Source organism: Oculina patagonica, chromosome 1 (assembly GCF_052425735.1).
Source record: "Oculina patagonica isolate OP01 chromosome 1, crgOcupat, whole genome shotgun sequence".
Classification (NCBI taxonomy): Eukaryota; Metazoa; Cnidaria; class Anthozoa; order Scleractinia; family Oculinidae; genus Oculina; species Oculina patagonica.
Genome location: NC_135758.1, coordinates 4,595,128 through 4,612,984, shown reverse-complemented (window position 1 = coordinate 4,612,984; position 17,857 = coordinate 4,595,128). Strand labels below are relative to the sequence as shown.

Here is a 17,857-nt window from a genome sequence, read left to right as displayed (position 1 = left end):
ACTGATTTGGTACGTTTGGCATCTGTTTCTTTATTCTGCAGGCATGATAACTCCTCTCGATCTGAAGCTTTGCCTTTGCACACGCTTCACAATTTCTATCTCGGCAGAGCGCATTTCTTCTACACTGATTGGACAAGGTTTCTCAGAGACGAGTACTTTAGCTTTGCTTTCCTTTCGTCTATGACACTCACGTAGCAGGTTGGAACGGTAGCGTAAGATCCACGCCATCAACTTCTTAAGCTTATACCATGAGGAGCAGGACTGCATCATCCGATCTAAAGGGTCAGTTTCAGCGGTAGATGCTGCTGAGACGGATTTCTTTCCTTTCTTTATCTCTGGATCATCTTCCCTTACTTCCTTAGAGTTCGGGTTGCTTAGGCCACTGGTCCTCTTTCTCCCACAGAAAGGCAGGGCCGTTCATCCAACGCTTGTTTTGAATGAATTATTCAGCAGACAGTCCTCTTGATGCGTCTTCACAGGATTAGAACTCGTTTCGACATACTTCAATTGTTTCGGTCGTGAATCGTCATGAATTGTTGTGATCCTATTCGCGACGAAGGTCTGGAATCTCTTATCTTGATTTCTCACACACATTACTTCAGTCAAAAGAATTCATCATCGATCGCAATGTCCAACTCACATCGCATCATCTTGTTCAAATTCGTAGCAACCACAGCAGCTGACAACTCCAGACGAGGGATCGTGATTGACTTCTGAGGTGTCTGCCTGGATTTGCCTATCAAAAACGCACAGTGGGCATCTCCATCTTCATTTACAACTCGAAGGTATGTGACAGCACCATATCCCTCTTGTGATGCGTCTGCGAAGCTGTGTAGTTGGCTAGACACAATGCGGCCAAAATTAGTGGGCTTTACACAACGTTTAACAGTGAACTGTTCCAATTTAGGAGGTTCCTGCAGCCAATCTTCCCAGAGTGTTGAATCTTCGGGTGGAATTCTGTCATCCCAATCCAATCTCTTTTGACACAGGTCACGAAGAATTATTTTCGCAGGCAAAATCAATGGGGCAACAAATCCCAGCGGATCATAAATTGAACTTATGACAGAAAGAATACCCCTCCTCGTTGGGGGTCGGTCCTTCACAACAATCTTGAATCGAAAGGTATCTGACTGCACGTCCCACTGAATGCCAAAGGCACGTTCAATGTGTAGGTTTTCCAGGTCGAGCTCTCTGACGGATCCCGCTCTCTCTGACACTGGTACTGACTGGATGACATCACAGGAATTCAATATCCACTTCGTTAAGCGAAATCCTCCTTTAGCTAGCAACTGGCATAGCTGATCAGCCAATCGACTTGCGCATTGATCATCCTTCACAGACTTTAAACAGTCATCCACATAGAAATTTCTTCTCACCGTCTGAACGGTTTCTTCATCAAAATGTTCCAGATTGTCATCAGCCGTTTTTCGCAGTGCATAGCTTGCACAGCTAGGTGACGAAACACCTCCGAAAAGGTGAACGAGCATCTGAAATTCTTCTGGTGACTTTCCCATATCACCTCCGGGCCACGACAAGAAGCGAAGATAATTGGCATCCTCTGTAGGCACACGTACTTGATAAAACATTTTCTCAATATCAGCCATGATCGCTGTTGACTCCACTCTAAATCTTGTCAGGACTCCAATGAGTGAGTTGATCAAATCGGGACCTTTCAGGATCTGTTGGTTCAGCGAGATGTTCTGGAATTTCGAGGCACAGTCAAAGACAACCCTGACCTTGTCAGGTTTTCGTGGGTGGATCACAGGATGGTGAGGTAAATACCATGCAGGCGAACCATCACGCTGATCATCAAGGAACCTTCTGCGCATGGCCACTCTCAAACAAGTCTTCCATAAACGAAGTATACTTCAGGTGTAGCTCTGGATCTTTTACCAGTCTCTTCTTCAACAAACCAAGGCGGTGTTCAGCGACTATCTTGTTGTTCGGCAGATCTGAAGGGAAGACCTTCCATGGAAGTGCAATTTCATAATGATCATCACGAAGCTCAGCAGACTCCTCCATAATAGTAAGAGCCCTCTTATCTTCTTGCCGCATTCCCCTTTCAGTACTGAACTGCGAGTCATTGAATTCCATTTCACAGAACCATTCAAATTGCAAGTCCAAATTGGCATGAGACTGGATACGATTTGCAGTATGGTTTGAGCTATTTGGTCTGCCAAGTGGGCCATTGAGTGTCCATCCTAGCAGTGTTTGCACAGTGTATGGACCACCACCATCACTTCTCTTCACTTCCTGACACGCTCAAGAGCCTTCGGTACATCACTGCCTATGAGCAAATCGACTTCAGCTTCGATGTAAGGTAAGTTGATATCTAGTACGCCATCTGTCCACATCACTTTGGAGTGGTATGTCATCAACTGCAACTGGGAGTTTAGCTCTCGAAAAGACATTACACAGTTCAATAGTATTGAGTCCTTGTAAGTCAGACACCTCCAAATTCACCACAAGATTCTCGCTTTTCACATTATCTTGGTCCATGGTAGTTAAAGACAGCGTGGCTTTCTTGCCTGTCGCACCGAGATGCTCTATTAACCTGTCAGTGCAAAAGGTAGTGTTGGATCCTGGATCCAAGAACGCATAGGTCTGAACCATCTTCTCCTTTCCTTTAGCTCTAACATTAACTGGGACTATAGCAAGTCCTGTAGCCGGTGCTCCGGCCCCAGTTGGGCTACACAGGCCCTCACACGAGACTACTTCTGTGAAACGACTTCGTGATTGATCATTTTGCCCTTCACTTCCGGTGTTGCTTGAAGGCGTTTCAGGTTTTGTTTTGACTGGTCTGTCATTCTCTGGATGTAGAAAGGTAGAATGTTATCGGTGAGATATCTTACAGCCAACAATCTGACAGTAGCTTTCTTTAGGGTAATTCATCGCCATGTGCCCTGGCATGAGACAATTATCGCAAAGTCCTCTGCTACGCACTAGTTTGATCCGTTCATCCACTGAGTTTCCTCTGAATACTCAGCAGCGCGGCAACCAGTGATTTGCTTTACACAATGGACACTTGACATCTGACATCTGTTTGAACAGGTTCAGTGTTACCCTTCGGGGGTTCGTCTGACTCTCTGGAGTACTCCCTTGTGCCACGAATGCAGAACCTTTGTAGTCCTTTGGTGGTGGCTTACGTCTCCTCTTAGAACCAGTATCGGTAACATTGTTCTTTGTGTCGTTCAAGTGAATGCCCCCAAACACCGGGTGATTAGCAATTCTAGCCTTCATCTCGACAAATTCTGCAATATCTCCGATAGTGATTTCTCTTTTCTGATCCTCAGTGATGTTGTCAGCCTTTTTCCGGCATCTCTGCCGTAACCCCATCGGAAGTCTTCCAATGATCCTTTGCAGAGTGTCAGGGTTCTCAATCTTGCTTAAGTATCCAATTTCCTAGAGTGAATTTTTACAACTAGTGAGAAGAACAGAGTATCTTTGCAAAGCAGGACGATCGTCCGCCTTAATCTAAGGAGATTTTGTTACTCGATCAACAAGAGCAGTTGCTATCTTATAGCTTTGTCCATAGCGGTCCTTGAGTAGGGCTCTTGCAGTCTTATAGCCTTCCTCAGGTTTCATAGACAAACAACTTTGCATTAATTCTTTCACTTCACCTGATGTGTATTGAACGAGATAGTACAACCTGGAGTTTGGACTACTTGTTTTTGTCTCTATTAAATTCTCAAATGCTCGTACAAAATCAGAATAATCAACAGAATCACCTGAGAACACAGAGATGTCTGGTTCTGGTAATGTCATGGCTAATGTTTGTTGCTGCTGTTGCTTCAGTAATTCCTGAAGTTGCTGATTCTGGTGTTGTTGCAATTTCTGGACTTCGACCATGTGGCTGACATTCTTCTGACTTAAATCCGGATGTCGTTCAAACAATCCCTTTTCACTACTTTCTCTTTGGCTCATAGAGATGAAATGTTTGTCATCTATCCAGACAGGGACCTTTGGATTTAGCGGAGTGGAATTCACCTCTTGATTCTCCTCTGTCTGTTTCTTCGGAATTTCCACAGAGTTTTCTTCTTTGATTTTACATGGGGTGGAAGCTGGGGGTTGACTTGGTGGAATGAGTGGGAGGTGATCTTCACACTCTGGAACTTCTGCCGTTTTTTCGTCTTTAACTGGACATGAGGTAGAAGTTGGCAAATGGCCTGCAGGGGTTAATGGAAGTTGCTCCTGACATTCAGGAGCTTCCACAGTTCCTTCTTCTTTGATTTGACAAGGGGTGGAAGTTGCCAAATGACTTGCTAGTGTGAGTGGAAGTTCTTCCTGGCTTTCAGAATCTTCCACAGTTTTTTCATCAGTTTCGAGAGGAGTAGAAGCCGGTGGTTGACCTGGCGGTGTCAATGGAAACTTTCTTCACGACGAGAATACACCCGTTCTTCTGCCTCGGCCTTCGCTAACTCTACTTCAATTTTCAAATTTTCTTTTCTTTGCTTTAACAACAATTCCTCCATCTGCATATCCTGGCGTTTCTTTAATGCAGCTGCTTCCACTGACAAGGCTGCTTTCTTAGCAGAGGCTTTTAGCCTTGCACTCGAGGCTGTACTCGACCGTGAGAGACAAGAACTACTGACAGATTAAGACTTAGGCCTTCCAGAAGCCAAAGAAACATTTGAATTAACAGAACCAATGTTACTGATAGAATCTTCAGGATGAAGACTGATGGCTAGATCCAATTCCTCTTGGAGCTTCAACTCAACTGATTTTAACCACATATCAAATGTCTGCATCACTGCAGCTCCCATATCCTTTACTGTTCTGAAGTACTCAATTGAGTCCTGAAAGTCATTGTCATCAATTAACACATGATACTTGTCATGTGCTTCATAAAAATTTCTTAAAGCTAACTCCAGCTCCAAAACTTTCGACCTCACCTGATCAACATTGTTCGAGTCCTTCATCAGCTTCAGTAACTCGTTTTGTCTTTTAGTAAAGACTCCCTTCGCACTAGACCTGGATCGTTTTAATCAAAGAATTCTTTCATGCTCGACTCAACTTCGATCGAGGGTTTTGTTCGGTCCATTCATAGATCCATTCTGCTTTACAAGCGAAGACACAATCCAAACATACACTTCAGTCAAAGAACAGATTCATTCCATTGATTTCCAATTGGAAACAGTCGGCGAAATCCAAGACGATGACCATGGCTTTCAAACGCAAATGTGAATTTTAACTCAATCTTTATTCGTTGATATTTGTATCTGTATTTGGTTTGACTGAAAAGAAAAGAATAATAAATAAAACGAAACCGAATGCTATGAAAAGAACTGAAATAAAACACTTACAAGCTTTGCTGGCTCGTGATAGAGAAATCCTAGAACAATTTGTGTTGATAGAGAAATCCAAGAAAAACTTGTGCTGATGACCAGCTTGCGAAACTAACCGAGCACATGGCCCAGACCATAATAGTTCGAACACTGTTACCCAGTCCCCGAGGACCAGGAGCGGGAAATAACCAAAATATAATTGATACGTTTTGTAACTAACAATCATCATCGGTCCTTTTCGGGCCATTGGACGCATATATAAGGCCTCGATTGAGCGGATTTGGAATCGTGCTAATTCGCTCTTAATTAAACTAAAGTAAATATATTTTTTTTCTTTATTGTGTTTTTGCAGGGCTCATAGAAGTGGACATCATGAATGACATAGAAGACGTTGCACAAGCCATCAGTATCGGCTTTTTTGTTGCTCTTTTCCTTCTCAGCACTGGTCGTGCTCTAAAAGCCATCGAGATATGCAAAGAATGTTTGACTTTCCTCAATAATGAAATACTGAAAAAAGAACAACATTTTGTCAAACGAGTAAAAAGTGGTATCTATGAAAGGATGTTAGACGCGTACTACCTTATCTCTGATTACACAAATACAATAAAATACGGCAGAGAACTTCTTGTCATTTACCGCGAGTGTGGTGACACAGCCAAAGAAGGGATTGTTACCATAGCACTAGCCAGTGTATATGAACGGCTGTGTGAATATGCCAAGGCAAGAGAACTTTATGAGAGAGTGATTAATATCATGAGAAAAACTGGTGACAGAAAACAACAAGCAGGCGCTTATGGAAAAGTCGGAATTATGTCTTATCGTCTAAGCGAATACGTAAAGGCTAAAGGATATCTTAAGAAAGCACTTGCGATCAGAATAGAGACTGGTGACAGAAAAGGAGAAGCAACAGATAACGGAAACTTAGGACTAGTGTTTCAATCTCTTGGAGAATATGACAAAGCTAAAAAATATCACGACGAAGCACTTGCGATCAGAATTGAGATAGGTGACAGAGAAGGAGAAGCAGGAGATTACGTAAACTTAGGACTTTTGCTTCAATCTCTTGGTGAATATGACAAAGCTAAAAAATATCAGGAGAAAGCACTTGCGATCAGCATTGAAATTGGCGACAGACAAGTAGAATCAACATCTTACGGGAACTTAGGAACTGTGTTTCAATCGCTTGGTGAATATGACAAAGCTAAAGAATATATTGAGAAAGGACTTGCGATCACAATTGAAATTGGCAACAGAGAAGGACAAGCAGCAGGTTACGGAAACTTAGGAACTGTGTTTCAATCTCTTGGTGAATATGAAAAAGCCAAAGAATATCTTGAAAAAGCACTAGCGATCACAATTGAAATTGGTGACAGAGAAGGAGAATCAACAGCTTACGGAAATTTGGGAACTGCGTTTCAATCGCTTGGTGAATATGACAAAGCTAAAGAATATCACGAGAAAGCACTTGCGATCACAATTGAAATTGGCAACAGAAAAGGACAAGCAGCAGATTACGGAAACTTAGGAACTGTCTTTCAATTTCTTGGTGAATATGACAAAGCTAAAGAATATCTTGAAAAAGCACTGGCGATCAGAATTGAAATTGGTGACAGAAAAGGAGAAGCATCATCCTACGGAAACTTAGGAACTGTGTTTCAATCTCTTGGTGAATATGACAAAGCTAAAGAATATCTTGAGAAAGCACTTGCAATCAGAATTGAAATTGGTGACAGAGATGGAGAAGCAGCAGATTACGGAAACTTAGGAAATGTGTTTCGATCTCTTGGTAATTATGACAAAGCTAGAGAATATCTCGAGAAAGCACTTGCAATCACAATTGAAATTATTGACAAAAATAGGGAAGCAACACTTTACGGAAGCTTAGGAACTTTGTTTAAATCTCTTGGGGAATATGATAAAGCAAAAAAATATCAGGAAAAAGCACTTGCGATCAGCATTGAAATTGGCGACAGACAAGTAGAATCAACATCTTACGGGAACTTAGGAACTTTGTTTCAATCGCTTGGTGAATATGACAAAGCTAAAGAATATATTGAGAAAGGACTTGCGATCACAATTGAAATTGGCGACAGAGAAGGACAAGCATCATCCTACGCAAAATTTGGAGCTATGTATCAACTTCTTGGTGAACATAACAAAGCTAAAGAATATCACAAGAAAGCACTTGGGATCGCAGTTGAAATTGGTGACAGACAAGGAGAAGCAACACACCTGGGAAACTTAGGAACTGTGTTTAAATCTCTTGGTGAATATGACAAAGCTAAAGAGTATCTCGAGAAAGCACTTGCGGTCGATATTGAAATTGGTGACAGAAAAGGAAGAGCAAGAACGTACGTAAACTTAGGAACTGTGTTTAAATCTCTTGGTGAATATAAGAAAGCTAAAGAATATCTTGAGAAGGCGCTTGTGATCCAAACTGAAATTGGTGATAGAAAAGGAGAAGCAGCATGTTTCCTAATCTTGGGAAGGGTGTTTCTTTCTATTGGTGACCATGGTGACCATGTTATGGCAGAAGGTTACTTCAATAAGGCACTTAAAATTAGTAAAGACATTGGAGAAATTGAAAATGAATTTGTATGTCTTTGTAATCTTGCAATAGTGAAGTTATCCCAAGGAAAGGACGAGGAAGCGTTAAACAATCTGCTTGCGAGTATCAACAAAAGTGAGGATTTGCGTGGTTTTCTGAGAGAAAACGATGAATTTAAAATATCATTTTCAGACGTCTTCGATTCTCCCTACAGGAAACTCAGTAAACTTTTTTGCTTTTCTGGAGACCCTAACAATGCTCTTTATGTTCTAGAGCTGGCACGGGCTAGAGCCCTAGCAGACTTGATGGCAACTCAGTACTCTATTGAAAGGCAAATCTCAGCTAATCCGCAATCGTGGATTGGTATTGAAAATATTATGAAGAAAGAAAGCAACTGCGTTTGTCTGTACATTTCTTTTTATGCTCAAGATGTATTTTTGTGGATTCTCAAAACAAGGGGAGTCATTCGCTTTCGAAAAATAACAGTAAATGAAAACACCATTGGTGCCAGATTAGTTGGCAGTTTGACTGATATTTTTGATAAAAGCTTCCACAGGTTAGGTGTTTTACCTGAGAAGAATTGTGAAGATCGATCTTTAAATGACGTTGAGCCAAAACAAAAATCACGCCAAGAAGACGGCATAGCAGCCTTGCGACATGTAAGGGATGGCGATGGAGAAAGTCAAAATCCCGAATGGAGTCTTTCTTTCTGTTATAGAATGCTCATCGCTCCTGTTGCTGACTTACTTGACGAGTCCGAAATCATCATTGTTCCTGATCCTTCCTTGAACCATGTTCCATTCGCAGCGTTAAGTGATGAACGCGGGAAGTATTTAGCAGAAAGTTTCAGGATCCGCATGGTTCCTTCACTGTCGACTCTCAAGCTCATTCAGGACAGTCCTGCAGACTATCACAGCAGGACTGGTGCACTGATAGTGGGTGATCCTGTGGTTGGCCGAGTGCGTTACAATGGTCGTCGTAAAACCTTGTTACCATTGCCTTGTGCAAGAAAGGAAGCAGAAATGATAGGAGAACTGCTGGGCGAACAGACTTTGTTAGGACAGTGCGCAACCAAGCATGCGGTACTTGAAAGGTTGCATTCAGTGAGTCTGATACATTTTGCTGCACATGGAAATGCTGAAAGACGAGAAATTGCCCTTTCCCCTTTACGCCCTACTAAAAAGATTCCAAAAGAAGAAGATTACTTATTGACAATGTCTGACATTTCGCAAGTTCGACTGCGAGCTAAACTGGTGGTACTCAGCTGTTGTCACAGTGGACAAGGACAGATAAGAGCCGAGGGAGTTATTGGAATCGCTCGAGCGTTCTTAGGATCCGGTGCACGTTCAGTACTGGTGGCACTGTGGGCCCTAGATGATCTAGCAACAGAGCAGTTCATGAGACGTTTCTATGTGCACCTTGTTCGTGGGGAAAGTGCCAGTGAGTCTCTTCACGAGGCCATGAAGTGGATGAGAGGTAACGGCTTTACCAAGGTTTCCGAGTGGGCACCGTTCATGCTGATTGGAGATAACGTGACATTTGACATCGGGAAATAAAAGTAAGTTCCTTAAATAACTAAACATTTCGCATTTCGGGTTGTAACGATGGACGTAATGGTGTGTAATTTCGAGAAAAGACTGAGTAATGTTTTAACGGCGGTTCACATGATGATACTTTTATGCATGCAGGGGCGTTGTCCCCGCCTCGGGACTTTGCCGGGGGCCTGACTTCTTGTGCGTACAAAAGGGGTGCTCAAAACAACAGTGGAAAGATTTTGATAAGAAACACAATGACAACTGTCCAAATTTCACGCTGAAACTAAAGGAAAATATATCTGGTGGACAATGTAGTCTGTAACTTCGCTATAGATATTTTTTATGCGTCTTGCTGAGTTTTCATTGGCGAGGACAGCAAAATATAAAGTATAAGTAAAAATATACAACGATAGTAGACACTAAAATATCTTAAAAGTACTCGTAGTGTTACCCAGTGGTCGACCTATTTGTAAACTCGCCATCTTATTTGTTACGTAATAATACTGCTCCCGTAAATACTTGCGTCTGATTGGTTGACGTCAGAACAATTTATCCCAAATTGTATCGCAAGAAGAACAATTAAAACTTAATTGTATGGCTCAGAGTTTGGCGCCAAAAAACGCGGCTGCACCACTGTTACAACTCGTTTCCAGTCTGCTTCAGTCGCTGATTTCTTTCAGAAAAAACGTCAAAGATCGATCTAAAAACGATGAACGTTGAAGGCCCTAATCGACAAATTTGTATAGGTAATCACATAATTTCGAGTGTAATTTGAGACAAATCAGCGCTCGAGTAAATTTCTCAAAGGCTAATCAGTCTTTGAAAAATTACTTGTTAAAAATACACATACAAAAATTTCACTGATAGTGGTTGACAAACAAAACGTGTTCAGTGGCTTACCTTTCCGATTCGTTGTTAAAACATTACGAAGTTGCCGGGCTTTGCAAAATCGAGATTCCGCTACGGAATTTTAAAGCTCTCTGTCATGCATTATTAGGTGTTTTTATCCTCATTTAGTTCAATTGGTATGCGCTGAAATGTGCAACTTCAATTCATGCTTGTAATCTTCCTTCTTAACGAGCTGTCGCGTAAAAAAAATTCTGCGATTGGTAGCTTTTAGCAATTTCGTAAAGCCTCTCTTGTGCTGCACAAACGTCCAGTTGTTAGAACTTTGGTTTATGTACTTTTCATTTTCGAACTTTTCATGAATCGATATGTTTTTGCTCGATTTTTTGCTCTCTCAAACACTCCAATATCGGCCGCCATTTTGTTCTGGCGCGCTTTTCGACTTTCCTGCCAATCAATTTAATCTCAACTTTCTGCACTCATTTTCGATTTCAACGTTCTGCACTGTTTGGGATAAATTGACGTGCTCTAAGCCAATGAGCATGCAGAAATGTTTGTATGTATATTATTCAATCTGGAACAGAAATGAAGGAACAAGTAGGCATTATGGTAAGATTTCACGTTGTCTTTTAAGACTCTTTTAAATAAAAAGCTCACCTTCGTTGACTTTCAAAATCAAATGAGTGAAACTGCGCCGAAGGGCCGCCTGGCATATTTTAACTCGCGTAAACACAAAAATTTCCTGAATTCAGGAGTTCGCATTAACGGAAGCATTATTATTAAAAGCAAATCGGTCTTTTTTCTTGAAACAATTAGGGATTAATTGTACTTGTTAACAGATCGGACTTTTCTAATTACTAAATAGTCCGATCTGTTCACTCGAACAGTTAATTCCTAATCCCCTCAGTCCGTATGCAATATGACGTCACGCGCGCTAAGGATGCTTGTAGTTGTAGTAAAACCAGGACATATCGCACGAACCACGTGAGTGTTTCCTCGCCCACAGCTGAATGAAACCTTCACAGCCTTCACAACGCGGGAAACTTGTCTTGTACAAGTATTAAAATCATTCAATTTAATATTATTCAAAACACATCATTATTCATCAATTTACATATTATTCAAAACACATCATTATTTTATTTACTAGTGCTAAGAGACTCTTGGTAGTTCTAATCATTTTCTGATATGTGACTTTCCCAGGTTGCACGGAACTGTTTCAAGACAAAGAGACCAGAATAAAGAAAAGCATCAACTATACCTCTCTTACTGATAATTATCATTAATTACAATTATCATCAACAGAGACGGTAATTAGCAAAGAGAATTTAGATTGGATATCATCTAAAACCAAACAAGCCCTGCTTGACATGAAAATATGTATAAAGCTCAGTGACTTTTGTCAAGAGAATATATAAAAAATTGTGTTGTTGTTTCTCTGGGAAGACGCAAAGCGCGGTCTCGCCCGTAAGGTGTGAGGCGTGTGCCCCAACCCCCCCCCCCCCCCACCCCACCAGTTTCACTCTCCGTCTTGACACTCGCCCCAGACCTTTCGTTCGAAGACCTCGGCGTGATCGCAAAAATTAGGATTGTTTGCAGTCTTGCTTGTAAATACAACTGGGCAGCCCCCTGCCTGCTGAAATTGCTAGCAATATTCAATAATCAACGAGTTAACGTAGTTTTAGGAAAGCTAAAACATGTTCTAACATCTTTTGCCACTTGCCGGTTTAAGGATAAAGTTCATTGTAGCATTTTATTACTATTTGCCGTTTGAATCAATTTATGATTGTAATGTAGTTACAGTCTAGACTCAGTTTTTTAATGTATTATAAGTTTTCGTAATTTTATATTGTTATCTAATTATTTGTAGGAGGACCACTTGTTTTTTAAATCTTTTATGTGTGATCCTTAGTAAAACAAATTGTTTATTCAATGACTGTATTTATTATATACACTGTAGTTAACATTTCATTTTTTCATTAGCTGAATCCATTGATTGTGCCTTCCAAGAGCTCACTTACTTTTGGTGTCTGGGCATCTTATAAACATGGACACGATAAAAAATGCCTTTTGTTTTTGTCTTTTTATTCTGTGTTCATGTTTCTTTTTGTGCCGTATGTTTAACAATTATTCCACGAGCGCGCGTTGGATATGAGATGGTAGATAGCCAACTCGGCGCTACGCGCCTCGTTGGCTATAACGATCTCATATCCAACAAGCGCGGGTGAAATAATTGTTTTATTGAAAACGCCCAAAGAATTGCATAGCAATATTTGAGCTCCCCAGCTGTTTTCGTTGACGCGTTTTGGCTACCAAATTTGTGGTCAATGGTATATGAGCTCATATGCCATTGCCTGTTAACCAATCAAAACGCAGAAATTGCAACATACCATTGCTATTTTTTAATAATTCCGTATATATATCGACCTTTTTTAATTTGAATTGTCAGATCAGCCACCCACCTAGATTAGCTTGTGTTATACTGGGTAGCTTTTTGCCAACTGCAGTCGTGTCATTTTAGCTAAGAATAGATTTCTTGTAAACTGAGGGTAAATAAACATGTTATTGTTAAACGGAAAATTACAATTACAAAATTACAAATCGAAATGCGACTTGCACTTCAATGAAATTTATTTCAAGGCCGACCTTGCTTGCATGTTTACGAAAATAAGTTATTGTATCGCCGTCGATTTTCTTAATAACAATATTCGTCTCCGAGGTTCAGTAGCCAATAGCCACAGGCTATAATCAGAATTTGTGAGGTGTTTTCCTTCTGTCTTCCAAATTGCAGCCGATAAATTCCCTATACTCTCAATGATGTGTTGAGAGTATATGTGTTGGGGAGCAGGGATGGCGCAGTGGTGAGAGCGCTCGCCTCCCACCAATGTGGTCCGGGTTCGATTCCGGCCCGGTACCATATGTGGGTTGAGTTTGTTGTTGGTTCTCGTCCTTGCTCCGAGGGTTTTTCTCCGGGTTCTCCGGTTTTCCTCCCTCCACAAAAACCAACACTTCTAAATTCCAATTCGATCGGGAATCCGAGGGCCACAGGTTTGTCAGTCGAAGACTGTTACGTGCAACCCTCGTTAAACAAAGTTGATTTATTTATTTATTTATAGTAAATTTCTCGATTCCTTTCGAATTGGGAGATTTTACTTCCGCTCAGAACTTCAAAGGGGCAGTTCATTCCAAAATATAATGGCACTTTTTTCTTTACGCTAACGAAAAGGTAATACAAAGATATGTTACTCACCAAAATCTCAGATTCCAAAGAGTATTCAAACCCTATGAAATCCTTGTCTGAAGTAGTTCAAAAATTGAGAACCGGCGGCCGCCATCTTAGAGCAACTTAGCAGCCTGGCAATGTATGCGTGACGTCAAAGAGCTCAACTTTTACTATCTCTTGGAGCTCAGTTTGTGCAAAACGATGCTGCAGAAACAGGCATTTCGAAAAACAAGCTAATAAAAAATAAACAAGGAGTGTCAAGTATTTAAACAATGTTTAAACTTCCTGCCAAACTTCAGGTTGAGCTTTTTGACGTCACACATACATTGCCAAGCTGCTAAGTTACTCCAAGATGGCGCCGGCCGGTAATAGATTTTCGGACTACTTAAGACAAGGATTTCATATGGTTTGTATACTCTTTGGAAGCTGAAAGTTTGGTCACTAACATAACTTGAAATTACCTTTTCGTTGGCGTGAACGTCTCGTTTGAAACGAACGTCTCCTCTAAGCATGTACACTAACTTGACCGGAACACCAGAATTTCTGGCACGATCACCTTCATTTTGCGAGTCTGTCCTGGCGAGCTACCGCTGACTGAGGAGCCGACGGACTCTGACTCGAGATTGATAACAATCAATAATGTGTATAGTTTTTGTGTAACTATCAATTGGTCATTGATTGACCGAAACTAATCAATATCAGTGAGCTAATTTTACCGAATAATTTCCATTGAGGAGTTGCTTTTCCGATGAATGCTCTTCGATTGAAAATTTCGTTCCATCAGGGGCCCTTAATCAGAGGTTAGATGGTGTCCATCAAACTGACAGACTGTGAACGATTAAAGCTGGTTAATCCTGCCTTGTGACGCGCTTCTCTCGTTACTCTTCTGGTTACAAGTAAAAGAGGGAAGGGGGGGGGGGGGGGGGCGGTAATAACTCTACAAACCGCCTTTCGAAATTTCTAATACGAGCTCCTCTATAAACAGAGCATCGATCATCCAAGTCTCTGAGAACGCGTTATTTGATGTTTTTCATTACGTATCGTTCTCAAACTCATTAATAATTCATCAAGTTAAAACAAAGAAAATTATAACCGTGACGGTGGTTTGGAAACCCGATCTTACTAGATTTTTACGATTCAGTATTTGTCCCGCATCCCGCCTTCATCCTACTCCCGGGTGTATTTTCATCCCACTCCCGCCGTTGAAAATTCATCATCAGTCCCACGTCCCGTCTTGATTTTAACCTCATCCCGCATCCCGCCAAGCTTGCGAGGAACATTCCAGAAACTCCGTAACCATCGTGATAGACAATTTATTTACTTTCTCGGAATTTCCTTTCCTCTTGAAAGTTTCGTAGTTTCACTTTCCAAAGCAAGCCTTGTTGCGGTAAATACAATTAACTTTGTCATCTACCTTGAGCAGTTTAAAATATATAGTACAATTTTGATAGTCACGGCATTCATAAGATCACAAAGTGATGATCATTCGGAAACTTAAGATTGCTACCACGAAAGAGCTAAAAATTGAAATCGTTCAAATTGTGTGAAGTATATGGATAGGGTGTTCCATCTCCACCAAAAATCAAAAGTTGCTACTCAACATCCAACCTGAGCCATCAACATCGGACTTCATTGTGCAACATTGATATTCTCCGAATTGAACTTCGAACTTTTCAATGCGAATTCGAAGTCGGACAAGACGAATCAACGTTCGACTCCAGAGATCAAATTTTGATTTTACGTCGCTGATACCGTGTTCGCAAGTTTGGACTTCCCAATTAAATTGATTTATGAATATTAAACAAATTAAAATGCCCTGTAACACACAACATCCGATTTCATCAAAGATGTAGGACAAAGTAATGTACCCCGTCCATTCCTACACTAAATGACCATACATCAGTCAGTTAAAATCCCCCCCTCGGGCCCTGAAGACAAAGCAGGGGTTTTATTATTTACCCAGTCGAGATTCATTTGACTGAACTGAATCGTCGATAACCCCCCCCCCCCCCCCCAATCCCCGGGGCTATGAAGTATGTTAAAGTTAAGCTATGACTCTAATTCTGGGACTGTTTGAAAAGCCTCGTCATACCATTTACGTCTTCAAGTGTTCCAGTGGAAGTGTTTTCTTTCCTTCGGAAAAGACATCTTATTTTCTCATCGCTTTACGGTTTTAATCAATCAAGTAATTAGCATTCAGATGCCTCTCGACGCACGTCTCTCGTTACTCTTCTGGTTCCAAATTAAAGAGTTAGGGGAGGGAACAAGTCTATTTCCCGAAGAGCGAAAAAACATGTATAAGCGAGTCGCTATAATTGCTTTTAGTTGAAATCAATCACTTTAATATATAGTGTAGTTAGGCAGAACCAAAGCAAATGCAAATTACTTCTGACACTCAAATGAAACCCTTCAGCCCACCACGTTCGAGATCGAAGCCATTCTTGTCATTTTTTATACAATACAGAAGGTAAATATTAATTATCTTGTGGCCGACAAATAGCAACCCAGTCAGTAAACATGTAAGAAAGAAAACCATATTACCTCAAATGACCTTCACGTCCATGTTAATTAAAAAGGACAATTTCCTTCCATATATGCTTCTTTCTATATAAATCTGATTTATGGTCCAAAAGCAATCTGAAGCGAGCATAATTTGGCTTGGGAAGCGATATTGGGTATTTTTGATTAATGCCTCAAGGTGCACGAATCCAAAGGTGGGCCAAAATTCTGATCTCGAACAGGCGATATAGCAAGTAGGAGATTTAGGTGTGGACATTTTGAGATGTTAACAAAGTAATTTATATCGAACACGCGCCAACCTACCAATGAAGGTTCTCTAGATTTTGAACAACAATTATTTACTTCTGGCATTTTATTAAAAATAAACAAAATAGTAGAAATGCGATTTACAACTTTTTGAGAAGCGACTGGGAATTATGTTGTTTACGTAAAAAGTCAAAAAATAAATTCTCAATCATACATTGTGTTTTGGAAAATGAAAAACTGACACTTCCTTGTAGGATCTAACTAAAAAATATCGTTTTCTAATTTCCCAGAGCAACGAATCACGGATTTCAAGTCGTTTTACTTTCCAAAGCGAACAATATAAAATGAACTTGACAGCGTAGTTCTTTCTATGCAAGGTATACGAGCTAGTCAGCTTTAAACTATTGTTTCAACATCGGCGTGGTAAGTGTAACTAACCTTGTATTGTATGAGTTATTTTTAACATTTGAACAAAAGATATGTATTTTCAAACTATTTGTAAAGGGAGAGTCAGACGTCTTGTGGCAATCAGTAGTTTACATGTGCGACGTGAATGCGTACAGTCAAGCCCATATTAAACGGACACCCTTTATAAAGCGGACAGTAGCTTGAAATAATGACATAATAGCTTGCTATAGACCTCCAAGACAGCTTAGATCTTGGTCACCAAATCGATTGCTAAATCATATGAAAGCACACGGTGACAGAGCGTTTAGTTTAGCCTCTCCATTATTATGGAACTCTCTTCCAAACTAAACAGTAGACAACTAAAAGTGGCTATTAAATGGTCATTTCGATTGTTTAAAACCCGTTTTAACTGAGCACTTGTATTATCCTACTCCAGCTTGTGTATTTTCATCCCATATCCCGCCGTTTAGAATTCGTATCCCGCATCCCGCCAAGCTTGTGTGCAACACTCTACAAACTTTTTAATCACGGTTGCTTGTATGAATTAATGTGATTATTATATCCTTTCTCGGAATTTCGAAAACTATCCCGAGTGTTTCGTAGTTTCAATTTCCAAATTAAAGCAAGCTTCGTCGCGAGAAGTACAATTACAACTTACTTTGTCCCCTACTTGGTCTGAAGACGATAAAGGCCATCAAAGACAGAACTGATCGTGCTCAGTCAGTTGTAATTCTTCATTAAAATTTCAAAACACGAAGTCCGTAAATATAAAATTTTGTGTTCACTTCATAATCTATTTTGCATGATTTGATCGATTTCATTCTTCCGAGTTTTCTATGGTGTTCCATCTCCATCTCAGAGAACATGTTTCATTGTTTCATTTTCCAAGGCGAACTTTACCGTGGTAATGCACCTATCAATGTTAAGCCCGAGGGGGGAGGGGGGGGGGGGGCAAGGGGGTGGGAATTTTGACATTTTCTATAAAAAAATGTCAAATTCCCTACCCCCGGGACAAAATAATTGGTCAAAATCCCCATGAAAGGTAGTCAAATGTCCTTCAAACCTTCATATACGACCCGAAAATCCCTACCCTGGGGCCATCACGTACGATCAAAATCCCTACCCTGGGGACGTACCTCCCGATTAAATTCCCGTGGTTAGCCCCACCCCCCCCCCCCCCCCCCACCCTCGGGCTTAACATTGATAGGTGCATAATTACAACTAAATAACCCTATATTGTAAGGCC

At 40.7% G+C, this 17,857-nt stretch overlaps 3 protein-coding genes and 1 pseudogene across 4 annotated transcripts in view; 3 read left to right on the top strand and 1 right to left on the bottom strand.

Moving 5' to 3' along the window:
* The window catches only part of LOC144649217 (uncharacterized), an 80,260-nt pseudogene extending 66,082 nt beyond the window's left edge, over positions 1–14,178 (top strand). Inside the window, exons 5-6 of the transcript XR_013569867.1 lie at positions 11,418–13,048; positions 13,331–14,178. The product of XR_013569867.1 is annotated as an uncharacterized LOC144649217 (transcript). The remainder of the gene's footprint in view (positions 1–11,417; positions 13,049–13,330) is intronic.
* The window catches only part of LOC144648597 (uncharacterized), a 701,885-nt gene that overhangs the window by 597,088 nt on the left and 86,940 nt on the right, over positions 1–17,857 (bottom strand).
* LOC144650602 (uncharacterized) overlaps positions 1–17,857 on the top strand; it is a 141,595-nt gene that overhangs the window by 111,634 nt on the left and 12,104 nt on the right. The window lies entirely within an intron of this gene.
* LOC144636273 (uncharacterized) lies at positions 5,658–11,500 on the top strand. The gene is made up of 3 exons (XM_078495445.1): positions 5,658–8,662; positions 8,753–9,273; positions 11,418–11,500. The coding sequence occupies exons 1-3, from the start codon at positions 5,658–5,660 to the stop codon at positions 11,498–11,500; spliced, it is 3,609 nt and encodes a 1,202-aa protein (XP_078351571.1).

Bases quoted from the DNA above. Each gene is read 5' to 3' on its own strand.
- LOC144636273 (XM_078495445.1), top strand. From the start codon at position 5,658: ATGAATGACATAGAAGACGTTGCACAAGCCATCAGTATCGGCTTTTTT. The intron at 8,663-8,752 runs GTATTTAGCAGA...CTATCACAGCAG, and splicing joins TTAAGTGATGAACGCGGGAA to GACTGGTGCACTGATAGTGG. The intron at 9,274-11,417 runs GTGAGTCTCTTC...TGACTTTCCCAG, and splicing joins TGTTCGTGGGGAAAGTGCCA to GTTGCACGGAACTGTTTCAA.